Source organism: Mustelus asterias, chromosome 15 (genome assembly GCF_964213995.1).
Source record: "Mustelus asterias chromosome 15, sMusAst1.hap1.1, whole genome shotgun sequence".
NCBI lineage: Eukaryota > Metazoa > Chordata > Chondrichthyes > Carcharhiniformes > Triakidae > Mustelus > Mustelus asterias.
Window position 1 is genome coordinate 55915489 of NC_135815.1, and position 27225 is coordinate 55942713.

Below are 27225 nucleotides of genomic sequence, written 5' to 3' on the forward strand. Positions count from 1 at the left end.
CAACTGTAACACTGGTAGTATGTAAGCTAAAATTTGCTTACCTAAAGCAGTAAACTTTCTTCACTTCTCCCCAGTATAAAGGTCAGGTTAGAATAAATAAGCATTTCCAAATTAACATTGTAGTAAATTAACTTCTGAGGATACGTTTGCTTGGAATAAAATATTTGGTTAAAATAGTGATTGGCTTCTCATAAAGTTTTAATTCAAATCTTGTTACAGTAATTCAAACACAAATCTTTCTGGGGAGCAAGACCTTGATTTTGATATCTTAGCTGAACCTAATTCATGGAATGGACAGAAAATGGGAGATGTCACAACTGTAAGTATTTACACTTTCCAATAGTTGCTTTTCTGATGTGGGAAATGGTATTTCAAAAGTCAAGTTATATTCTACTGAATGTTTTATAATGGAAGTTATCTGCACTCTTAGTGTTTCAGGCACTTTCTGACATTATACATGAAAAAAGAGCAGTAGGCCATTTGGACCCTTGAGCATATTCTGCCATTCAGTACAATCATGGCTGATCTCATTGTGACCTTAACTCAGTTTTCCCACCTACTCCAACAGCCTTGTAGATAAAACTCTGCCTAACTTAGGCTTTAACATATTCAATGACTGAGCTTCCATAGTTTCTAGAGTGGTAAGTTCCAAAATGTCTGAGAGCAAAAATTCCTCCTTCTATCTTAAATGCGATGAGTTTATTTATAAACTGTGCCCCCTAGCTCTAGGCTCCCCCACAAGAAGAAACATCCACCCAACATCTCCCTTCTCAAAGCCCCCCAGAATTTTGTATGTTTCAATAAGGCCACCTCTTATTCTTCCAAACTCCAATAAGGACAGATCCAACCTGCTCAACCTTTCCACATTATATAACCCAGGATTCAGCTTAGTGAACCTTCTCTGAACTGCCTTCAATGCAAATCTGTCTCCTCTTAAGTAAGGAGACCAAATCTGCACACGGTATTCTAGTTGTGTAGAATGCCCTGTACAGCTGAAGCAAGACTCCCTACTTTTGTAATCCATCCATTTTACATCAAAGGCTAAAATGCTTTGGGTCTTTCTAATGACTTGCTGTAACTGCACACTAAATTTTTTATGATTTATGTATGAGGGCACCCATATACCTCTGTACCACAACATTCTGCAGTCTCTCTCCATTTAAATAATATTCTACTTTTCTATTCTTCCCACCATAGTAGATAACCACAATTTTCCCACAATATACTCCATCTGTCAGATCTTTGCACTTTCACTTAACTTATCCATAATCCCTTTGCTGAGTCTTTGTATCCTCCTCATAACTTGCTTTTCTACCTATGTTTGATTTGTCAGCAAACGTGATTTCAATGCACTTGGTTCCTTCATCCAAGTTATTAATATAAATTGTAGATAGTTGAGGCCCCAACACTGATCCCCATGGCACTCCGCTACCTAAATGACCTATTTAACCTGGCTCTCTGTTTTCTGTTTGTTAGCCAATTCTCTATTCAGGCTAAATTATGACCCCAACTCTTAACTTGTGTAGTAAACTTTTATGTGGCACCTTATTGAATGCCTTTTGGAAATTCAAATACACAACCTGTACTCATTCTGCTTTTTCCATCCTGCTTGTTAAATCCTCAAAGAACTCTTAATAAATTTGTCAAACATGATTTCCCTTTCATATTTAGATAGAGTCAACATGGTTTTCTTACGATTTTTCTAGATGTCCTGTTACTACTACATTAATAATGGATTCCAGCATTTTCCCAACAACAAATGTTAGGCTAGCTGACCCATAGTTCTGTGCTTTCTGTCTGTCTCCTTTCGTGAATAATGGTGTTATGTTTGCATTTTTCCAATCTGCTGAGACATTTCCAGAATCTAGTGAATTTTGGAAGATTACAAACAATGCTACTATCCACTATCTCTTAAGACCCCAGAATGAAGGCCATCAGATCCAGGGGACTTATTGGCACTCGTCCCCTTAGTTTCCCTAGTACTTTTTCTCTTGTGAAAGTGATTGTTTTCAGTTCCTTGTATCTTTTGCTCCCTTGCTTTTTTGCTATATTATTGGGATGGATTTAGTGTCTTCCAATGTGACAACAGATACAAGATGCTTGTCAAAGCATTGTTCTTGTTTTCCATTCTTAATTCACCAGTCTCATCCTCTAAGAGACCAACACTCACTACAGCTACTCTCTTCTTTCCTTGCAAAAGCTCTTCGTGTCTGCTTTTGCATTTCTTGTTCATTTATTCTCATTTTAATTTCTATTTTTTTAAGTCATCCTTTGCTGGTTTGTAAGATTTTCCCAATCTTCTGGCCTACCACTAATTGGGCAGCACGGTGGCCCAATGGTTAGCACTGCTGCCTCACAGCACCAGGGACCCAAGTTCGATTCCGGCCTTAGGAAACTGTCTGTGTGGAGTTTGCACGTTCTCCCCGTGTCTGCATGGGTTTCCTCCGGGTGCAGCAGTTTCCTCCCACAATCCAAAGATGTGCAGGTTTGGTGGATTAATTAATCCTGTCTCATTATACATTAAAAAGTCTAAAATTGTCTATTCCCTCGTTCGTTCCACAACATATTGTTTTAGCAAACTGTCTCAAATGTGTTCTTTGAGCTTTTCGCAAGGCTACCTTTGCCAATTTAATTCATCCAATCTACAGTAAAGCTTCATTATCTAGCATGCACTGGGAATGGGTGCTTCCAGTTAATCAATAATGCCAGTTAACAGAGAGTTCCATTTACCAATGGAATACAGCACAATACTTGTCACGTGAACTAATATGCAAGTACACAGAACGTAATGAAGTGTTCTTTTTACTTCTCAATCTCCAACAGTGCATTAAAACATAAATTAAAGCATTAAAGTATACGTATACAGGTACAGAATAACTTCGTAATTGCTTCCAGTTGGTAAAGTGATGATTTGTATTAGGGGAACATCAGAAATTCTGGTTGGTAGGTGCCAGATAACACAATTTACATATATTTACAGGCTAGGAGGTTGGGAACACACGGAGCAACTGGGAATACAAGGAAAATAGAAAGAAACTTAAGCAATGAGTAAAGAGGGCTAAAAGGGGTCACGAAAAATCTTTGGCCAGCAAGATTAAGGAAAATCCCAAGGCTTTTTATACATATATAAAGAGCGAGAGGGTAGCCAGGGAGAGGGTTGGTCCACTCAAGGACAGGGGAGGGAATCTATGCATGGAGCTAGAGGAAATGGGCGAGGTATTAAATGTGTACTTGGCATCAGTATTCACCAAAGAGAAGGACTTGGTGGATGATGAATCTGGGAAAGGGTGTGCAGATAGTTTGAGTCATGTTGAGATCAAAAAGGAGATGGTATTGGGGTTCTTGAGAAACATCAAGGTAGACAAGTCTCCAGGGCCTGATTGGATATACCCCAGAATATTGAGAGAGGCAAGAGAGGAAATTGCTGGGGCCTTGAGAGAAATCTTTGTATCCTCACTGGCTACAGGGGAGGTCCCAGAGGATTGGAGAATAGCCAATGTTGTTCCTTTGTTTAAGAAGGGTAGCAAGAATAATCCAGGTAATTACAGGCCGGTGAGTCTTACATCAGTGTTAGGGAAATTATTGGAGAGGATTCTTCAAGACAGGATTTATTCCCACTTGGAAATAAGTGGACGTATTAGTGAGAGGCAACATGATTTTGTGAAGGGGAGGTCGTGTCTCACGAACCTGATCGAGTTTTTCGAGGAAGTGATGCAGATGATTGATGAGGGTAGGGCAGTGGATGTTGTCTACATGGACTTCAGTAAGGCCTTTGACAAGGTCCCTCATGGCAGACTGGTGCAGAAGGTGAAGTCGCATGGGATCAGAGGTGAGCTGGCAAGGTGGATACAGAACTGGCTCGGTCATAGAAGACTGAGGGTAGCAGTGGAAGGATGCATTTCTGAATGGAGGGCTGTGACAAGTGGCATTCCTCAGGGATCAGTGCTGGGACCTTTGCTGTTTGATATATATGTAAATGATTACATGTATTACTGATTAGGAGGAAAATGTGACTGGTTTGATTAGTAAGTTTGCGAACGACACAAACGTTGGTGGATTTGCGGATAGCGATGAGGACCATCGGAGGATACAGCAGGATATAGATTGGTTGGAGGCTTAGGCATTGAGATGGCAAATGGAGTTTAATTCGGACAAATATGAGGTAATGTATTTTGGAAATCTAATACAAGCAGGAAATATACAGTAAATGGCAGAGCCCTTAAGAGTATTGATAGGCAAGAGGAAACCTGGGTGTAAGGGTACACAGGCATTGAAAGTGGAACACAGGTGGAGAAGGTAGTCAAGAAGGCATACAGCATGCTTACTTTCATCGGCAGGGACACTGAGTTTAAAAATTGGCAAGTCATGTTGCAGCTTTATAGCACCTTAGTTAGGCCGCACTTGGAATATAGTGTTCAATTATGGTCGCCACACTACCAGAAAGATGTGAAGGCTTTGGAGAGGGTACAGAAAAGATTTACCAGGATGTTGCCTGGTATGGAGGGCATTAGCTATGAGGAGAGGTTGGAGAAACTTGGTTTGTTCTCACTGAAACGACGGAGGTTGAGGGGCGACCAGATAGAAGTCTACAAGATTATGAGGGGCATGGACAGAGTGGATAGTCAGAAGCTTTTTCTCGGGGTGGAAGAGTCAATTACTAGGGGGCATAGGTTTAAGGTGCGAGGGACAAGGTTTAAAGGAGATGTACGAGGCAAGTTTTTTACACAGAGGGTGGTGGGTGCATGGAACTCGCTGCCAGGGGAGGTAGTGGAAGCAGATACGGTAGTGAGTTTTAAGGGGCGTCTGGACAAATACATGAATAGGATGGGAATAGAGGGATATAGTCCCCGGAATGGTAGGGGGTTTTAGTCCAGTCAAGCAGCATGGTTGGTGCAGGCTTGGAGGGCCGAAGAGCCTGTTCCAGTGGTGTAATTTTCTACGTTCTATATTAAGATTAAAATTACCCACAAATATGGCACAAGCTCCTGTTATTTCTTCTTCTATACTCTGTCCCAGAGTGTAGATACTAATAGGGGCTTACAAATTACTCCCACCAGTGACTTGCTATTTCTTATTTCCACCCAAATTGATTCTAAATCTTGATCTTATGAGTCAAGATCATTTCTTACTATTGTACCCATCTCACCCTTTATTAATAGAGGCACTCGCTTCTTTTTCCTTGCTTCCTACCTTTCCAAAATGTCAAATACCCTTGAATATTCAGTTCTCAGACTTGGTAACCTTGCAACCACATCTTTGTAATGGTTGTTATATCATAACTATTTATTTCAATTAGTGTTATCAATTCACACACCTTGTTACAAATGCTGTATGCATGCAGATAAGGAGCCTTTAAATTTGTCTTTTTACCAGTTTTACCCATTCTAACCCTATTTGTTGGTTCACTTCTACGTTTGTACTCTCTGTCCCTGGTACTCTGGTTATCATTCCCCTTATTACTTCGCTGCATTATTGCTGTGTCCTTTCTCATTAACTTTCTAAATCTCCCCTCACTGGAACCCTCCCCCTCATTATTTATTTTAAAGTCTTCTATACAACCCTAGTTATACAATTTGCCAGGTCCCTGGTCCCATTGCTATTCAGGTGAAAGCCATCCCAACGTTACAGCTCCCATTTTCCCCAGTACTGGTGTTAGTGGCCCATGAATGAACCATTTAGTTAGTGACCCATTTCTTCCAGATCAATCTTTGAGTCATGCAATCAACTCTCTGATCTTCTGTATTATATGTCAATCTGTTTGTGGCTCAGGTAGTTATCTAGAGATTATTACTTTTGTGGTTCTGCTTTTGAAGTTAGCTCGTAAAGCTAAATACTGCCTCAGCAGAAGCTTGCTCTTGGTCCTAGCTAAGTCATTGGCATCTATGTAGACCAAGACAATGGGATCATTCCTCTCCCACTGCCACGTTCCTTTCCAGCTCTGAGGAGATGCTCTTAACCCTGGTGTGAGGCGGACAACGCAGTCTTTGGGACTTGTACTCTTGCTGCAGAGAATCCTTCACCCTAATTATACTGTCACTGCTACTACATTCCTTTTTACTCTCTCTACATGAATGACCTCCCCGCAGTCCCTATTCTTGTCTCCACAGGCTGTAAGAACCTTATGCCTGTTGGACAAATATAAGCATTGCAGCTCCACTGGAGCTACCTCCTGGATCCCCTAAACTACCTCACTTGTAGTCACAGCCTCCTGTCCCTGACCATGAACCAAATCTAAAGTACCTAGCCTAAGGAGTGTGTGACTGCCTCCTGGAATGAAGTGCTCAGGTAACTCTCCCCCTCTATGATGCATCACAGCATCCAAAGCTCAGACTCCAGCTGATTAACTCAGAGCTGAAGTCCCTCAAGCTGCAGACACTTACTTTATTGTTTTTTGCTTCAAAATGAACCTTGTATATATAGGATTGTAGCATATTCTCATATTTACAAAGCATTTTATCGTTAATTGATTACTTTTGAAATGCAGTGTAAATTGCAAAATGTAGCGCAGCCATTTAGTATATGGCAAATTGCAATAAACAATGATCACATAATGTTTCCGTGATGTTAGCTGAGGGCAGACTGTTGGCTCTGACAATATTTCCTTCCCCTAGATGGGATCTGTTCACAACTTAATATTCCATATAGTGGACAGTTGTGTATTAGTAACACTTTTTCCAGTAAGAACCATTCAATTTTTTGCAAATGTGTTTCAAACTCATGATCCCTCGGGATGTGAATAAGGCAGTTTGAATTATGGAACTACAAGGTTACCTTGTTTTGAGAAGCTCACCAAAAGGAACAATGAACTGTCCAATTCATTTTTGATGCTTAAGAATTAAGTTTTCTTATTTCTGTAATAAACTTTAGACCTCAATTCTTATTTAATTGTGGCTTTGATTGTAAACCAGAACTTAGCTTAACCACTTTACAAAGTTTTCAGGTTATTAAATGTGAGTAATCACTCTATACAAAAGGTATTTTTTTACAGTTATTTGTTCATGCGAAACAACTGTTCCAAATAACTTTTTAAACAACATGTGGCAGAAAACAAAACTGGTTATCATGTTTCAAATTGCATGTTAAAATGTTTTCAGTTCTAATTTAATTGTTTAAAAATGTTCATTAAGGTCATTTACAAACCTTTTGAATGGATTGATTACAAAGCCAGTAAAATTAGTTAGAATGCAGATAAGTTCTGTTTTCTTGCTGATGGTGTGCTTGTTTTGGGGACCTGCTGTAATATTTCCTTGTTTGATATTTTTGCTTGTTTCACACACTTCTCTGACTATTTTTTACAGTTTTCACTTTTGAAAAACTGGAGTTTGCAGCTGGTATGTTAAATAGTTACTGTTGAGTATTATAAAATTGTTCTGCATGTTGATACTTAAATGTCCAAATCATCTATGTGAGCATCTGGTTAACAAGATTTGTTAGTTTGTCTGCAAGGGTAAATATTGTCTTGAGTTTTGAATTGCTCTTTAAGATTCATGTCTAAATCTTCACATAGGAAATTTAAACTCTCTAAAGGTTGTTTTCATTTCCTACATCAGACATGGACATTTTAAGTTATGTGAATTAAATAACCATCAACAACAACTTGCATTTATATGGCATCTGTAATGAAGTAAAATTGTCCTAAGGAGTTTCACAGGAGTGTTATAGGAGAAAAATTTGTACCCAGCTGAAAAAGGAGCGTTTAGATCAGGTTTGTTCATAGAGGTAGGTTTTGAGAAGTGTCTTAAAGGAATTAAGAGATTTTGAAAGGAATTGTCTATGTAGCTGAAGACGCAGGGTGTGGAAAGGAGAGCTAGAATGGAGAAGTGGAAAAACAGAAGTGAAAAAGAAGGATGATAAAATGGATGAATGAAATGAAATGGAATAAAATAAATGGAAATGGGGTGAAGGTGGAGGAGAGAGTTCATGTTGAACCCAATGTTCCCAATTGGAATATGAGGTGGAATCCACCCACTGTGGTTGAAAGGGCTCTCAACCACGTCCATTTCATCCCCAGACCACTTCTCAGCTCCTCCCCTCCCTCCCAGAACCAGGATATGATAGGAGAATTTATCCTCACTTTTCACCCCACTAGTCTCCACATTCAAAGGATCATCCTCTGCCATTTCCACTAATTCCACCATACATAGAACAGTACAGCACAGTACAGGCCCTTCGGCCCACGATGTTGTGCCGAACCTTTTCTGCAACTAAGATCAAGCTATCCCGCTCCCTATCATTCTAGTGTGCTCCATGTGCCTATCCAATAACCGCTTGAAAGTTCCTAAAGTGTCCGACTCCACTATCACAGCAGGCAGTCCATTTCACACCCCAACCACTCTGAGTAAAGAACCTACCTCGTACATCCCCCCCCTATATCTTCCACAACGAACCTTATAGTTATGCCCCCTAGTAACAGCAACATCCACCCGAGGAAATAGTCTCTGAACGTCCACTCTATCTATCCCCCTCATCATCTTATAAACCTCTATTAAGTCGCCTCTCAACCTCCTCTGCTCTAAAGAGAAAAGCCCTAGCTCCCTCAACCTTTCCTCATAAGACCTACCCTCCAAACCAGGCAGCATCCTGGTAAATCTCCTTTGCAATCTTTCCAGTGCTTCCACATCCTTCTTATAGTGAGGTGACCAGAACTGCACACAATATTCCAAATGTGGTCTCACCAAGGTCCTGTACAGTTGCAGCATAACCCCACGGCTCTTAAACTCAATCCCCCTGTTAATAAACGCTAACACACTATAGGCCTTCTTCATGGCTCTATCCACTTGAGTGGCAACCTTCAGAGATCTGTGGATATGAACCCCAAGATCTCTCTGTTCCTCCACATTCCTCAGAACGCTACCTTTGACCTTGTAATCCGCATTCAAATTTGTCCTACCAAAATGAATCACCTCGCACTTATCAGGGTTAAACTCCATCTGCCATTTTTTGGCCCAGCTCTGCATCCTATCAATGTCTCTTTGCAGCCTACAACAGCCCTCCACCTCATCCACTACTCCACCAATCTTGGTGTCATGCGCAAATTTACTGATCCACCCTTCAGCCCCCTCCTCCAAGTCATTTATAAAAATCACAAATAGCAGAGGACCCAGCACTGATCCTTGTGGTACCCCGCTGGTAACTGGTCTCCAGTCTGAAAATTTTCCATCCACCACCACCCTCTGTCTTCTATGAGATAGCCAGTTAATTATCCAATCGGCCAAATTTCCCTCTATCCCACACCTCCTTACTTTCTTCATGAGCCGACCATGGGGTACCTTATCAAACGCCTTACTAAAATCTATGCACATGACATCAACTGCTCTACCTTCATCGACACACTTAGTTACCTCCTCAAAAAATTCAATCAAATTTGTGAGGCAAGACTTGCCCTTCACGAATCCGTGTTGACTATCCCGGATTAAGCTGCATCTTTCTAAATGGTCGTAAATCCTATCCCTCAGGACCTTTTCCATTAACTTACCGACCACCGAAGTAAAACTAACCAGCCTATAATTACCAGGGTCATTCCTATTTCCTTTCTTGAACAGAGGAACAATATTTGCCACTCTCCAGTCCTCTGGCACTATCCCCGTGGACAGTGAGGACCCAAAGATCAAAGCCAATCTCATCCCTTGCCTCCCAAAGTGTTGGGTAGTGGTATGATGCCACTACCCAATACATCATCTCCTCAATCCCCCTGTCAGCATTCCGCAGGGACCCCTCTGGGACACCCTGGTCCACTCCTCCATCACACCCAACACCGTACCTCCAGTCCACGGCTCTGCTGATTCTCTTTGCTTTTGGCTCTGACGAGGGGTCATCTAGACTTGAAACGTTGGCTCTATTCTCTCCCCACAACTGTTGTGAGACCTGCTGAGATTTTTCAGCATTTCTGTTTTTGTTTCAGATTCCAGCATCTGCAGTATTTTGCTTTTATCTTAAGAGTACTGTTGCAATAAGGATACTAATTTGATTGCAGATGTTTTTCACGTCTCTGTTCATATCTCATAACTACCAGCAAATGTTCATATCTCATAACTACCAACTTCCTTCCAATTGTGGTTGTTCTCATTATTGCCCTATTAGCAGAAAGTAGAATGGAGTGCATTCACAGTTGTCTGTTTACAATATTTCTATTATTCTCCCTTTTAAAATGATTAACTTGAATATTGTTGAAAAAATAAACATGTCAAAACTGTCTGTCTTGCATTCATCAGATGGAATACAACGTGGGAAAGTGTGAGGTTATGCACTTTGGTCGGAAGAATAGAGACGTAGACTATTTTCTAAATGGGGAGAGAATTCGGAAATTGGAAGCGCAGATGTACTTGTGAGTCCTAGTTCAGGATTCTCTTAAGGTTAACTTGCAAGTTAAGTAGGTAGTTAGGAAGGCAAATGCAATGTTATTTCGAGAGGACTAGAAGCAAAAGCAGGGATGTACTGCTGAGGCTTTAAAAGGCTCTGATGCGACCACATTTGGAATGTTGTGAGCAATTTTTGGCCCTGTTTGTAAGGAAGGATGTGCTGCCCTTGGAGAGGGTCCAGAGGAGGTTCACAAGAATCATCCCGGGAATGACGTACGAGGAGTGTTTGAGGATATTAGGTCTATATTTGATAGAGTTTAGAAGGATGAGGAGGGATCTCATTGAAACTTAGAATACTGAAAGACCGGGATACAATGGACGTGGGGAAAATGTTTCCATGAGTAGGAGAGACTAGGATCCAAGGGCACAGCCTCAGAGTAAAGGGCGACCCTTTAGAACCAAGGTGAGGAGGAATTTCTTCAGCCAGAGGATGGTGAATCTATGCAATTCATTGCCACACAAGGCTGTGGAGGCCAGGCCGTTGAGTGTATTTAAGACCGAGATAGGTTCTTGGTTGGTAAGAGGATCAATGGTTATGGAGAAAAGGTGGGAGAATGGGGTTAAGAAACTTATCAACCATGATTGAATGGTGGAGCAGACTCGATGGGCTGAATGGCCTAATTCTGCTCCTATATCTTATCACGACACACGCAAGAATGCCAGCTAGCTGTTTCACATTGCTTCTATGCAGTAACAACACAAGTGGTATCTGCCAGTAATAGGATGCTGCCATCAAGCCAAAAAGACATTCTGCTCATCTCACAAATGAGTAATGTGGTATGTAAATTGCAGTGCCAGTTTGATGCCAGGTATGTAGGTTGTACGTTCCAATGACTGATGGATCAAATCAGACAGCATGTCTCAACCACTGTTCACATAACAGGGAAGGTACAGACTGTATCGATCCAGCCTGTGCTTGCAAAACAGTGTCCAGCATTAGATGTGATTCTTGGTTAGACAATATTTGCTAAATAATCCTCATTGTGTTAAGAATTATGCTGACAACCAATTTAAGATTGTCAGCCGGGTTCGCAGTGTGGCGCATTTACGTGTGCAGGAAGTTGTATATATTAATGCACAAGGTCCTGTTCTTTATCGACAGAATGAACACGTACACAATTGCACCTGTTTCAGCTGAACAAAATTAGTGACAGCCATTCACTGATTCATTCCCCAGGGAACACCTTTACCCATCAAGGTCAAGCTGCCTCGTTTAAATTTCAAATAATGCTTGGCAGTTATCTATCAGACACCATCAATTGGTGCATTCTCCATGGCAACTTCTCTACCAATCAGAGTCCACTTGCCAAGCATTCTCTTCTATAGCATAAATTGCTGTTTTGCCCTTATACTGATATTGTTGCAGTGCCCAGATGAGTGCAAGTCAAAAAGCTTTAACATGTCTCTTTTTTCAGCAATATTCAAATGACAAAATGATTACATCGATCCTTTTTCCAGTTGTTAGGTTGAATAAGTGGTCCTTGTTTCTCAAAAAGAAAATGTGCAAAACCATACCAGAAATAAAAATATTAAATAAAAATATTAAATATTAAATATTAAAACTTAGCAAATAAACTCATTGTCATACAGCCGAGAACATTAAAATGTGATTTCCTTTAGAAGCAGCAAGTAATGTATTCTGAAGATGAAGAATATACCACAGGTTCAGAAGTAACTGAAGATGAAGTGGGAGATGAAGAAGAACTGACAAAGAAAAGAGGTAAAAAAAATAAAAGTTGAATGAAAATATGTTTTTATATTGATACATATTTTGGATACCTGAGTTCTTACCTGCTCTAATGTATTTTCTATTGCTTTGGAACTATTTAAACTGTCTTGTGCATGGGTTAAAAAAAACCTTGTGTATTCAGTAACTTCCAGGAAGAAATTCACTCCTTTTTAAAAGAAACACCATTATTAAGCTGAAGGATGTTAGTGCTGAGGAGCAGAATTTTTCCAAACATCACTTAAAAACAGATTATCCTGTCATCGTTAACTTGCATTTGGTACAATGTCTACAAATTGGCTGCCTTGTTTCCAAAGTTGCAACAGTAACATCACATCAAATGTACTTATTTGGTTGTAACGAGCTTTTGAATCATCCTGAGGTTGTGCAAAGTGCAAGTTAATTCTTTGAAGATGATTGGGTAGAGATTGATGGGTCAGGTTGGATTTGTTCTGTTTCTTTTATGGATAGCATTTAACTGGGAAATCTTTCACGTGGTCAGATAGATGCTCATGTCTTAGTAGCACTGAAACCGCTTGGCTAGCAGAGCAACTGAGTCTCGTGCTGAGATCTTGACCACATCTGTCAGAATAGTGTCAAAGTCCAAGTGTCCAGTCACTCTTCCCAACTCTTAACTTCACGTGGACACTGATGGTAGTGACCAGTACTATCATCATTTGGATATTCTAAACTGAAAACACATGCAAACATTCCAGTTTTGTTTCTTGTACTCGTGTGTTCTATGTTCTTAATATTTCTTGAATATTTCTGACAGTTGATTTTACTTTATAACATCTCATACAAACAGGGGTCTGTGATATTTTAAATCTTAAAACTCTCCTACCGATAGCAATTTATGGAATTTTTTATGTGTTAATTTCAAAATGATTACTGCAGCAGAATAGCTAAAATATACAAGCATCACTGGCCAACATCCATGATTTTTCAAGCTTACTTGGATGAGAAAACTTCTACTTACGAGACAGAACATTCTGTTGCACAAATACATTTAGATTGAAAACTTAATAAGGACTGGCACAGCTCAAATAGAAACCTACTAATCTTACTGCTTTGTCTAGTAACCATTTGTTTGTGTCAAAGCAGTTTTGTAACTACACGAATATTTTTGTATCTCACATCAATTCCATGGTTCAGATCAGGGCTGGCTAACATTTGGATTAACTGCCATAGAGAAGCCATATGAAGTTGCAGAATTTTTCTCAGCAGGTGTGATTCACCGGGTGTTTCTAATGGAGGGGTTGATGAACAACTCTATGCCTAGTTAGGGAAATGTATTCAGCTGCCAGAATTTGCTTCTCCTTCCATTGATTTAGAAGGAAATACGTGATGGCACTGTTAATGTTTTTGGGAGTTAGTGAAGGATAGATGTTTTGGTACTTTCTGAACAAGGAGGTGCAGTTAATGAAGTATATTGATCTTTTGCTACTGGCTAATTTCTACCTTTAATGAACCTAATTTGTTGATTTAATTTATGTCCCAAGTTGCATGCTCAGAGTGTGATATTTCTTTCGCTGCAAAAAATCAGAGAAGAAAATTAAATGACAGCTTGCTATTTTAGTTGAGCAGTTGACAGTAACTCAGGTTTCCGTTTAATCATTGTAATATTGCATTGATTTGATTTGATCTATTATTGTCCCATGTATTGGTATACAGTGAAAAGTATTTTTTTTTGCGTGCTATACAGACAAAGCATACCATTCATAGAGTACATCGGGGAGAAGGAAAGGACAGGGATCAGAATATAGTGTTACAGTCATAGTTAGGGTGTAGAGAAAGATCAACTTAATATAAGATCGATATTGTTGTGCATAGAGGGTCATATATTGGTCCTAAGTAGAAAACTCCAGACCCAAGCCCATCACTTCTATCCCTTTTTCTCTTGTTTTCAAACATTTTCACCCCTTTTTTTTTCTCTTCCTGTACCCACTCAGGCTACCTTTGTCCCCATGTATTCCTATTCTAGTCCTTTACAATTCCTCCTCCTTCCCACACTCTCCTGCCATTGTCCCAGGCTTGAATCCACCCCCCCCCCCCCCCCCCCCCCCCCCGCCCGCCATGGACAGTTGACAGCCAGCAGATGTACCTCACAACATTTTCCACACAGCCTATCAAGGCACCTATTGAATCCTTTTCTAAGTAGCAATTCGACTGTCTCTTGGGACAACCTTACCACTCAACGTAACCACCATGCACCTACCCATGTTACAGCCTTGGATTCTGTCAGCGGATCACTATCCCTCTCGAGAATGTCTGTTCATTTCCGAGCAAAGCCCTTGCCACCCACAACCTTATTCTAGATAATTATATTGATATTATGGCTTTGATAGCATATCACCCATGGTGACACATTGCCCCCTACTGAAGCCTCCCCGCCTCGTTATACTTTCAATCACCTGACCCACCCAGAATGATAGTGGCCCATATCACCAAATCTCATTTTGGCCTCCTTCCCCTTTCTCATCTGGCACCTCTCCTCCCTTGAACAACTCTTGTTCCATCCTTCTTACCTATCCTTTTAAAACCTTTGTTCTCTGCTGCCTTTCTAAGCCACAACTTGGGTTAATTCTCATTCTTAGTTTCTTGGATCTTTATCACAATTCACTTTCCTCTCCTGTGATTGCATTGCCTTTCAGTCCTCCCTCCATATAAACTCTTTGACCCATATTCATAGCCAGCCCCTCAATCATCGAATGTGGCCTTTTTTCATCTGCTTGTTCACAGACAAGGCCACCTATGATCTCTTCCTTGTATCCCCATTCCCTCTTCATCACTTGCTTCTGCAGCGGGCCAGGACATGGAGGGATCAGAGAGAGCTTTATGCAATTTCTGATATGACCAACCACACCATTTCCTTTAAGTCTTCTCTTGTCTAGTTGCTACTTGATTGCATTTTTACCTGGCCAGTAACAATCATAGCAACTCCAGCAGTAGCCTTTCCTCCCAGTCCTGTATCTTTACTTCTGAAATCCTTTAGCGATATATCTTTACTTTCCTCATTATTCTCAGCTACATACCATCCCTTGACATCATTATCCATGACGTGGCATCATGTTCCATGTGCACCCTGATGAAACCTAATTCTATCACTCCACCACTGTCTCTCGAACCATCCACTGCCTCTACACTGTTAGGCTTCTTGTTCAACATCCAGCTCTGAATGAACCACAATTTCTTCCTGTTAAATAATGGGAAGATTAAAGTCACAAGCTCTGTACCCTGGTCTCTGACTTTAACCTGCACCCTGACAGCATTCTCAAAGTGAAGACTTTGCAATCTATGCAGTCTTGGTCTATTTGCAATATTGGACTATTTGCAATCTCATTGCATCAAAGAATCCCTACAGTGCAGAAGAAGGCCATTCGGCCCATCAAGCCTGCACCGACAATAATCTCACCCAGGCCCTATCTCCGTAACCCCACGCATTTACCCTACTAATCCCCTCGACTCTAAGGCCGAAATTTTACTGGCCCCCTCACCACAGGAATTGGAGTGGGCAGGGGCGGACCATGCGAAAATCCCACCCGAGGGCCTCTGCAGAAATATGACCACTCTCTTTCTTTCAACAGCCAGAATTTCATCAGAGAACCTGAGAACCTTCTGTCTAGCCTGTTGTTCCTTGGGAGTCTTCTTCATTTCCTGAAAGCCTTTTTTAAATACTATCTGTGTAGCCTGGATGCACCTTCTTTAAGATTGTGCATAGAGATCACCCCATTCATTAAAAGGCTGAATGTAATTTTTATACCATGGGATCATATAGTAGACCAACACTGCATAGGGTGATATGATGGCACAGTGGTTAGCACTGCATGCTCACAGCGCCAGAGACCTAGGTTCAATTCCGGGTGGGATTTTATGGTTTTGGGATAAACAAGGCTGTAAAATCCCATCCTAAGGTCAATTTAGCATGGCCATTCAACCTAACCCACACATCTTTGAACTGTGGGATGAAACCGGAGTACCCAGAAGAAATCCACGCAGACAGGGAGAATGTACAAACTCCAAACAGTCACCCGAGGCCGGAATTGAACCTCGGTCTCTGGCGCTGTGAGCATGCAGTGCTAACCACTGTGCCATCATGTCACCCTATGCAGTGTTGGTCTACTATATGATCCCATGGTATAAAAATTACATTCAGCCTTTTAATGAATGGGGTGATCTCTATGCACAATCTTAAAGAAGGTGCATCCAGGCTACACAGATAGTATTTTAAAAAGGCTTTCAGGAAATGAAGAAGACTCCCAAGGAACAACAGGCTAGAGAGAAGGTTCTCAGGTTCTCTGATGAAATTCTGGCTGTTGAAAGAAAGAGAGTGGTCATATTTCTGCAGAGGCCCTCAAAATATACACTACAAAGGGCACAGTGGCCAGGGATATGAATTCCAGTAGTCTGGCCCCGAGGACCTGACTGTGAACTGCATAAGGAATTTTACACAAGCAGTCAAGGTCAGTAAATCCATCTTCTCCTACTTAGTACACCATAGCCCCATTACTCAGCACTAAGGATTCCTGCTTAACATTCAGATGATCCCCTTCACCTTCAAACACTTACCAAGCCTTACATCCACATCTCTCAGCTTCCATATACTTCCAATTATTCAGCTATGACAGATACATCATCTAAGCATAATCTTCACTTTGATATCCTTCCCCCTCTTGCAGGACAAAATTACACACAGGAGGAGGGAGTAGAAGACAAGAAATCTCTTTAGTCCCTTGGAATACTTGGTGCTTGGCATTGTAGGGCTAGCAGTAACTGAGGCTGCTGAATTTGGCGTTACCAAGGGTATTCCAGACAATGGTAAATTCCTACCTTCTGCACTCTCTCAAATTGGACTTCATTCTCTTCCTTCCATCTCATCTGAAATGCAAGTTGCAAATGGTATAACCATGAAATACCTGCTTTCCATCCCATCTCCCCTCACCTTAACCCTTGCCTGCATTTTTGCTTCAGATATTGCAGTTTCACCTTTGAAAGGTACGAGCAAGAGCAAACATCTGATGAAGCACCATCACATGATCTGGCACCTGCAAACACCAGCTCAATACTGACACTGTGCATACTTTAGAGGGTAATACAGAGGTGGGATCACCACTTAAGTGAGTCATTGGGCACTAGTGGGCTGCAACCAGGGTAGGGGGAAAATATAACATGTATGCCAGCTCCTTGCCAGATGAATTTGCTTCAGGTGATTCAGATGAGAACATCAGTGGGATGGTATACAGAAAATCACTAATGGTTATGCACACAGAGATGTATGGTGCATTGGTTGGATGCTGCAGAGCCTGTCATCGCTGTTGAGGAGCATGGGAGAGTCTGGCTTGAACTTGGAACAGAGCTTCACACAGAATTTAAAGTCAGTCCTTCTAGTGAATGTACTGGCCAATTCTCTGATGGCACTTATCAACCCAGCTGTAATGCAGTGGCTGGTGGTCTATGTCTCAACTTCCATTGCTGGCCGGACTGAAGCAATCTAGTTTTCAAGTGCTGCGGTGGAAGCCCAAATTATGAGATCGATGCTTGTTGCCTTGCAAGTCCAGCTTGGTGCCAAGGTTCAAATTGCTGCCATCATGATTCTGGGATGCTTGCTTCTCCCCCTTCCTTCTCCTTGCCCACCTACCACATCCTTTCCCACTTGCAAATTTAGAAATTGTCTCCAAATGCATGGCAGTCTACTGCATCCTTTGCAACCTTGCTGTCATGAAGGTCCTTGTTGCAGTGAATATTGGAGGGACCCCCCCACCCCCCCCCCCCCTCCCCCAGAAACCCAGAAAGCTGAACTGTAATTTAAAAAGCTGATGGTCTGTTCCACAGTGTTCCTGATGGCAATATGACTTTTGTTATGCGCATCTTGTCCATGAGTGGACAGGTGGCAGATTGGAGTTCTCTGTCACTTGTTGAACTGGTAGCCATCGGGTCACCAAGCAGCCAACCTCTGTTTCATCCTAGTGGCCCAGATATTGCAGGAACAGCTTGACTGGCATAGGATGAAAATGCTTTGGATACTGTCAGGAGAATGAGCATACACTGATATGATGGTATGTGCATAGTCGTATAAGAACATAAGAAATAGGAGCAGGAGTAGGCCATCTAGCCCCTCGAGCCTGCCCCGCCATTCAATAAGATCATGGCTGATCTGACGTGGATCAGTACCACTTACCCGCCTGATCCCCATAACCCTTAATTCCCTTACCGATCAGGAATCCATCCATCCGCGCTTTAAACATATTCAGTGAGGTAGCCTCCACCCACCTCAGTGGGCAGAGAATTCCAGAGATTCACCACCCTCTGGGAGAAGAAGTTCCTCCTCAACTCTGTCTTAAACCGACCCCCCTTTATTTTGAGGCTGTGTCCTCTAGTTTTAACTTCCTTACTAAGTGGAAAGAATCTCTCCGCCTCCACCCTATCCAGCCCCCGCATTATCTTATAAGTCTCCATAAGATCCCCCCTCATCCTTCTAAACTCCAACGAGTACAAACCCAATCTCCTCAGCCTCTCCTCATAATCCAAACCCCTCATCTCCGGTATCAACCTGGTGAACCTTCTCTGCACTCCCTCCAATGCCAATATATCCTTCCTCATATAAGGGGACCAATACTGCACACAGTATTCCAGCTGCGGCCTCACCAATGCCCTGTACAGGTGCATCAAGACATCCCTGCTTTTATATTCTATCCCCCTCGCGATATAGGCCAACATCCCATTTGCCTTCTTGATCACCTGTTGTACCTGCAGACTGGGCTTTTGCGTCTCATGCACAAGGACCCCCAGGTCCCTTTGCACGGTAGCATGTTTTAATTTGTTTCCATTGAGATAGTAATCCCATTTATTATTATTTCCTCCAAAGTGTATAACCTCGCATTTCTCAACGTTATACTCCATTTGCCATATCCTCGCCCACTCACTCAGCCTGTCCAAATCTCTCTGCAGATCTTCTCCGTCCTCCACACGATTCACTTTTCCACTTATCTTTGTGTCGTCTGCAAACTTCGTTACCCTACACTCCGTCCCCTCCTCCAGATCATCTATATAAATGGTAAATAGTTGCAGCCCGAGTACCGATCCCTGCGGCACGCCACTAGTTACCTTCCTCCAACCGGAAAAACACCCATTTATTCCGACTCTTTGCTTCCTGTCGGATAGCCAGACCCCAATCCACTTTAACACACTACCCCCAACTCCGTGTGCCCTAATCTTCTTCAGCAGCCTTTTATGGGGCACCTTATCAAACGCCTTTTGGAAATCCAAAAACACCGCATCCACCGGTTCTCCTCCATCAACCGCCCTAGTCACATCTTCATAAAAATCCAACATGTTCGTCAAGCACGACTTTCCCCTCATGAACCCATGCTGCGTCTGATTGATCGAACCATTTCTATCCAGATGCCCTGCTATCTCCTCTTTAATAATGGATTCCAGCATTTTCCCTACTACAGACGTTAAGCTGACCGGCCTATAGTTACCCGCCTTTTGTCTCCTTCCTTTTTTAAACAGCGGCGTAACATTAGCCGTTTTCCAATCAACCGGCACTACCCCAGAATGCAACGAGTTTTGATAAATAATGCAACGAGTTTTGATAAATATAACAACTGCAAGTGGAGAGCAAAACCATGTGCTTCCTTCTCCTTCCCTCTGGTTATAATGAGTATGAAGTTTCCTCTCCTGGCTAAAGGACCTCCGTGTGCTCCCTGCTGCAAAGGTGCATGGCAAACCGAGAGATGTTGGCAATGGTACTGGCTTCTGTCTGAAAGAAATTGCTTGCATAGAAATTGAAGCCCGCTGTGATCTTCATAGCCACCGGTAGTGCCTTGCCCTACCTGTGCGGATGTAGGTCCGGGTGGAGGAAATAGAACATAGAACATTACAGCGCAGAACAGGCCCTTCGGCCCACGATGTTGCACCGACCAGTTAAAAAAAAAAACTGTGACCCTCCAACCTAAACCAATTTCTTTTCGTCCATGAACCTATCTACGGATCTCTTAAACGCCCCCAAACTAGGCGCATTTACTACTGATGCTGGCAGGGCATTCCAATCCCTCACCACCCTCTGGGTAAAGAACCTACCCCTGACATCGGTTCTATAACTACCCCCCCTCAATTTAAAGCCATGCCCCCTCGTGCTGGATTTCTCCATCAGAGGAAAAAGGCTATCACTATCCACCCTATCTAAACCTCTAATCATCTTATATGTTTCAATAAGATCCCCTCTTAGCCGCCGCCTTTCCAGCGAAAACAATCCCAAATCCCTCAGCCTCTCCTCATAGGATCTCCCCTCCATACCAGGCAACATCCTGGTAAACCTCCTCTGCACCCTCTCCAAAGCCTCCACATCCTTCCTGTAATGTGGGGACCAGAACTGCACACAGTACTCCAAGTGCGGCCGCACCAGAGTTGTGTACAGTTGCAACATAACGCTACGACTCCTAAATTCAATCCCCCTACCAATAAACGCCAAGACACCATATGCCTTCTTAACAACCTTATCTACTTGATTCCCAACTTTCAGGGATCTATGCACACATACACCTAGATCCCTCTGCTCCTCCACACTATTCAAAGTCCTCCCGTTAGCCCTATACTCAACACATCTGTTATTCCTACCAAAGTGAATTACCTCACACTTCTCCGCATTAAACTCCATCCGCCACCTCTCGGCCCAACTTTGCAACCTGTCTAAGTCTTCCTGCAAACTACGACACCCTTCCTCACTGTCTACCACACCACCGACTTTGGTGTCATCAGCAAATTTGCTAATCCACCCAACTATACCCTCATCCAGATCATTAATAAATATTACAAACAGCAGTGGCCCCAAAACAGATCCCTGAGGTACACCACTTGTAACCGCACTCCATGATGAATATTTACTATCAACCACCACCCTCTGTTTCCTATCCGCTAGCCAATTCCTGATCCAATTTCCTAGATCACCCCCAATCCCATACATCTGCATTTTCTGCAGAAGCCTACCATGGTGAACCTTATCAAACGCCTTACTAAAATCCATATATACCACGTCCACTGCCTTGCCCCCATCCACCTCCTTGGTCACTTTCTCAAAAAACTCAATAAGGTTAGTAAGGCACGACCTACCTGCCACAAAACCAAAATGGCACAGTGAACATCATGTTGGTGAATTGCAGCTGCCAGAGGCACTGCTCCTGGTTGAGGTGGAAGTAGCAGAAGTGCTCACTGAATATCTTAGGTGTGTGCAACCTTCTATTTCAAACCTTCTTCCTCCTTCTCATCTATATACAGCTTCCCCCGCCGTTGCTTGTGCTCCATTCCCCTGTTGTACTGCAGCTTAAGAGAGACTGCAACTATTGCATCCATTAGTGATAGTAGACTTTCTGCTGACTTACCTTCAATGTCCTGTGAATTCCTTGGAAAAGTCCAGCACCACTCCCTTCTGACTCCATTAATTTTTCAGAACTCCAATAATACTGAACATAGTACTTCCACTGACAGCAGCAGCAAAAGAAAGTCAAAAGCACCTCATCTAAAAGTCCCACACTGGCCCTTTTTTATTAGCACTGGTGGGAGTTATCCTGTGCATTTGAATACATGTTCTGCTGGCAGGGTTTAAATGAAGGCATGAACAGGTCCAAAATGATAGGTTGGGTGCAAAGTCAACGTTTGACGTTGCAATTTGTCTACTCTGCATGCGTCCGGTGAATGCACGGATGTCCTTATAAGGATGTGTCCTATGGGCTGAGGTGGAAATGGTATGACTGCTATTGTCAATTCTTCATGCTTCTGTATCACCAACATCAGTACCACTAAGGAGCCATGTATTGAAGCTCATCGATCTACATCACAATGATTGACTACTTTCAAAACATCATCCCTCTCCACCCCATCTTCTGTTGAAACCTTAAGCCATGTTGTTGTTACCTTGCTCTTTCTGCTGGTATCCCATCTTCCACCATCCATGAAGTTAACCTCGCCCAAAATTCTGCTGCTCAAATCCTAATCTGCCTCACATCCAACTTGCCCAACATCCTCATCTTTCATTGACCTACATTGATACTTAGTCCCTCAATGCCTTGGATTTAAAGTTTCATCCAACAGGAGCAATTAGTATATCCACAATGCTATTGGAGAGGGAGTTTGACTCGGTGACAAAAGAACGGCAATATATTTCTAAGTCAAGATGGTGTGTGAGTTGAAGAGAAACTTGTAGATGGTGGTGTTCCTATTGTCTGCTGCCCCCATGTGGCCACTGCCCTGGCTTTTATAGAAACATAGAACAACTACAGCACCAAACAGGCCCTTCGGCCCCACAAGTTGTGCCGAACATATCCCTACCTTCTAGGCCTACCTATAACCCTCCATCCTATTAAGTCCCATGTACTCATCCAGGAGTCTCTTAAAAGACCCTATTGAGTTTGCCTCCATCACCACTGACGGCAGCCGATTCCACTCGCCCACCACCCTCTGTGTGAAAAACTTCCCCCTAACATTTCCCCTGTACCTACCCCCCAACACCTTAAACCTGTGTCCTCTCGTAGCAGCCATTTCCACCCTGGGAAAAAGCCTCTGAGAGTCCACCCGATTTATGCCTCTCAACATCTTATATACCTCTATTAGGTTGCCTCTCATCCTATGTCTCTCCAAGGAGAAAAGACCGAGCTCCCTCAGCCTATCCTCATAAGGCATGCCACTCAATCCAGGCAACATCCTTGTAAATTTCCTCTGTACCCTTTCAATCTTTTCCACATCCTTCCTGTAATGAGGCGACCAAACTGAGCACAGTACTCCAAATGGGGTCTGACGAGGGTCTTATTTAGCTGCATCATTATCCCCGGACTCCTAAACTCAATCCCTTGATTGATAAAGGCCAGCACACCATACGCCTTCTTAACCACCACCTCCACCTGCGGGGCCGATTTTAAAGTCCTATGGACCCGGACCCCAAGGTCCTTCTGATCCTCTACAGTACTAAGAGTCTTTCCCTTTATATTGTACTCCTTCATCCCATTTGACCTGCCAAAATGGACCACTATGCATTTATCTGGGTTGAAGTCCATCTGCCACTTCTCCGCCTAGTCTTGCATCCTATCTATGTCCCTCTGTAACTTCTGACATCCCTCCAGACTATCCACAACCCCACCAACCTTCGTGTCGTCGGCAAACTTACCAACCCTAGCACAGTGGTTAGCACTGCTGCTTCACAGCTCCAGGGTCCTGGGTTCGATTCCCGGCTCGGGTCACTGTCTGTGTGGAGTTTGCACATTCTCCTCGTGTCTGCGTGGGTTTCCTCCGGGTGCTCCGGTTTCCTCCCACAGTCCAAAGATGTGCGGGTTAGGTTGATTGGCCAGGTTAAAAATTGCCCCTTAGAGTCCTGGGATGTGTAGGTTAGAGGGATTAGCGGGTAAATGTGTGGGGGTGGGGCCTGGGTGGGATTGTGGTCGGTGCAGACTCGATGGGCCGAATGGCCTCCTTCTGCACTGTAGGGTTTCTATGATTCTATGATTCTAACCCATCCCTCCACTTCCTCATCCAGGTCATTTATGAAAATGACAAACAGCAAGGGTCCCAGAACAGATCCCTGGGGCACACCACTGGTGACCGACCTCCATTTAGAAAAAGACCCATCTATACCCACTCTCTGCCTCCTTTGGGCAAGCCAGTTCTGGATCCACAGGGCAGCAGCCTCTTGGATCCCATGCCCTGTCACTTTTTCTAGAAGCCTTGCATGGGGGACCTTATTGCTAATATCCATATAAACCACATCCACCGCTTTCCCTTCGTCAATGTGTTTAGTCACATTTTCGAAGAACTCCACCAGGCTCGTAAGGCACGATCTGCCTTTGACAAAGCCATGCTGAGTATTCTTGAGCATACTAAACCCCTCTAAATGCTCATAAATCTTGTCCCTCAGGATCTTCTCCATCAGCTTACCAACCACTGAGGTTAGACTCACCAGTCGGTAATTTCCTGGGCTATCCCTATTCCCCTTCTTGAAAATAGGAACCACATCCGCAATCCTCCGGCACCTCTCCCGTCTCCATCGACGACGCAAAGATCATCGCCAGAGGCTCTGCAATCTCTTCCCTCGCCTCCTACAGTAACCTGGGGTACATCCCATCCGGACCCGGCGACTTATCTATCTTGATGCCATTCAAAGATTCCAGCACAACCACTTTCTTAACGTCCACATACTCAATCTTTTCAGTCCACCGCAAGCCCGCAGTACATCCACCCAGTTCCTTCTCCTCTGTGAAAACCGAGGCAAAATACTCATTAAGCACCTCTGCCATTTCTACTGGTTCCGTACAGATTTTCCCGCCTTCACCTTTTATAGGCCCTATTCTTTCACATCTCATCCTTTTACTCTTGACATATTTATAGAACGCCTTAGGGTTTTCCTTAATCGTACCTGCCAAGGCCTTCTCGTGACCCCTTCTGGCTCTCCTAATTTCCTTCTTTAGTCCCTTCCTACAAGCCGTATACTCATCTAGATCCCTATCTTAGCCAAGCTCTCTGAACCTTTTGTATGCTTTCCTTTTCTTCTCGACTAGGTCCCGCACAGCTTTCGTGCACCACGGTTCCTTTAACCTACCAACTCCTCCCTGTCTGCTCGGAACATTGTCCTGTAGAACTCTAGACAGATATTCCTTGAAAAACTGCCACCTCTCTTCAGTAGATTTCCCCGAGAATACCTCCTTCCAATTTACTCCTCTAATTTGCTGCCTTATGTCTTCATATTTCCCCTTACTCCATATAAATGCTTTCCTAGCTTGCCTGACCCTCTCTTTTTCCAATGCAAGCATAAGGGAGATAGAGTTATGATCGCTATCCCCAAGATGCTCTCCCACTGAGAGATCTGACACCTGTCCAGGTTCATTGGTCAGTATCAGATCAAGTACAGCCTCTCCTCTTGTAGGCTTGTCCACATGCTGTGTCAGGAAACCCTCCTGAACACACCTAACGAATACTTTATAGGTAGCAGAGATGTGCAGTTTTGGAAGGTGCTATTGAAGGATCCTTGGCAAGTTGCTCCAGTGTATCTTACAGTTGGTACTCATTGCAAGCACTGTGCACTTATGACAGAGGGAGTGAATGTTTAAGGTGTAGAAAGGGTGCCAGTGTACTGGATGGTGTTGAGTGGAGAATATTCCATCACACTCTTGACTTGTGTCTTGTAGATAGTGGGCAGGCTTTGGGGAATCAAGTGATGATTTTACTTACCACAGAATTCCCAGCCTGCTCTTGTAGCCAAAATATTTATGTGGCTGGTCCAGTTAAGTTTCTGATCAATAGTGACCCACAGAATGTTGATGATGGGAGAATCAGCAAAGGTAATGAGTATCATGGGGAGTTGGTTAGATTCTGTATTGCTGGTGATGACCGTTGCCTGGCACGTATGTCGCACCACATTATCAGTCTCAAGTCTGAATGTTGTCCAAGTCTGGCAGCATGTGGAGACAGACTGATTCAGTATCTGAGGAGTTGTGAATGGAACTGAGCACTGCAATAATCTGTGAACATCCCTTTTTCTGACTTTTTGATGGAGGGATGTTAAAGCAGTTGAATACATTGGGCGTTAGTGATCTGCCCTGAGGAACACCTGCAGTGATTTCCTCAGACTGAGATGATTGACTTCGAACAACCACAACCAGCCTTCTTTTATGCTAGATATGACTCCAGCCTTTGAAGACTTTTTCCACTGAATCCCATTGACTTCAGTTTTACTGATGCTCCTTGGTTGAATTATGCCTTGATGCCAAGAGCAAACACTACTCTCTCACCTCTGGAATTCAGCCCTTTTGTCTATGTTTGGACAAATGCTGAAATGAGGTCAGGAACTGTGTGGTTGTGGCAGAACCTAAGCTGAGCGTTGGTGAGTAGGCCACTGTTGAGTAAGTGCTACTTGGTAGCACAGTTAACAACAACTTCAAGCACTTTGCTGATGATTGAGGCAGACTGGAGCAGTAATTGGCTGGATTGGATTGGTTCAGCTCTTTGTGTCCAAGACATAACCTGGGTATTTTTCCACGTTGTCAGGTATATACCAATGTTGTATCTGTACTGGAGCAGCTTGGCCAAGGGAGTGACTAGTTCTGGAGCACAAATGTTTAGCACAGCGGCCAAGATGTTGCCAGAACCCTTAGCCTTTGCTGTATCCAGTGTGCTCAACTTTTCTTGATATCACATGGAATGCATTGAATTGGCTGAAGACTGCTTCTGCTGTTTAGCATGCATGTAGCCTTATTGTAGCTTGACCAGATTGACACTTCATTTTAAGGGATGCTTTGTGCCTGGCATGCTCTCCTCATTATGCCAGGGGTAGTCCCCTAGCTTGATAGTAATGGTAGTTTGAGGGATATGCTGAGCAATGAGATTACATCTTGTGGTGGTAAACAGTTTAACTGCTACTGGTATCTCACAGTGCATCATGAGTGCCCAGTTTTGAACTGCTAGATCTGTTCTGAATCTATCCTATTTTGCATGGCAGCAGTGCTATATAATGTGATGGAGATATCCTTCCTTCATAGCTGACTTTAGCTCCAGAAGGACTGTGTGTTGGTCACTCCTCCTAATGCTGTCATGGGCTGATACATCTGTACCAGTTAGATTGGTAAAGCTGAGGTCAAGTACGTTTCTCCCTCTTGTTTATTTTCTCACCATCTGTCACAGGCCCAATCTGGCAGATATGTCCTTAACGACATAATCAGTTTGGTCCATACTGGTGCTATCACACCATTATTGGTGATGGACATTGAAGACTCACAACCAGGGTATGTTCTATCCCCTTTCTACCCTCATTGCTTCTGCAAAATGGTGTTCAACATGGAACAGGTATGGGGAAGCGGTAGGTGGTAATTGGAGATTTCCTTGTCTGTATGTGGCCTGATGACATGAAGTGCATTGTGGTCTCGAGTCAATGTTGAGGAATCCAAGAGCCATTTTCTCCTAAACGTATATCACTGTGCTGTCACTTCTGGTGGGTCTGTCCTGCACATGAGATAGGACATACACAGAATGGATGAGAGATGGCGAAGGTGGAGTTTGGGACATTGGCTGTAAGTTACAATTCAGTGAGTATGACCACACCAGGCTGTTGATTGACACTTTTGTGCACTGCTCTTTCAATTATATCACAAGTCCTAGAAGTCA

At 43.1% G+C, this 27225-nt stretch overlaps 1 protein-coding gene across 9 annotated transcripts in view; it reads left to right on the plus strand.

The window, feature by feature from the left end:
* Window positions 1-27225, plus strand: part of sanbr (SANT and BTB domain regulator of CSR) — a 149080-nt gene that overhangs the window by 84423 nt on the left and 37432 nt on the right. For 5 of the 9 annotated variants that reach the window (XM_078229914.1, XM_078229910.1, XM_078229912.1 and 2 more), the window contains 2 exons: window positions 220-319; window positions 11979-12078. In XM_078229914.1, the coding sequence (XP_078086040.1) occupies window positions 220-319; window positions 11979-12078 (200 nt within the window). Of the gene's footprint in view, window positions 1-219; window positions 320-7298; window positions 7332-11978; window positions 12079-27225 lie in introns of all 9 variants that reach the window. The other 4 variants (XM_078229908.1, XM_078229909.1, XM_078229907.1 and 1 more) reach the window with 1 other exon arrangement.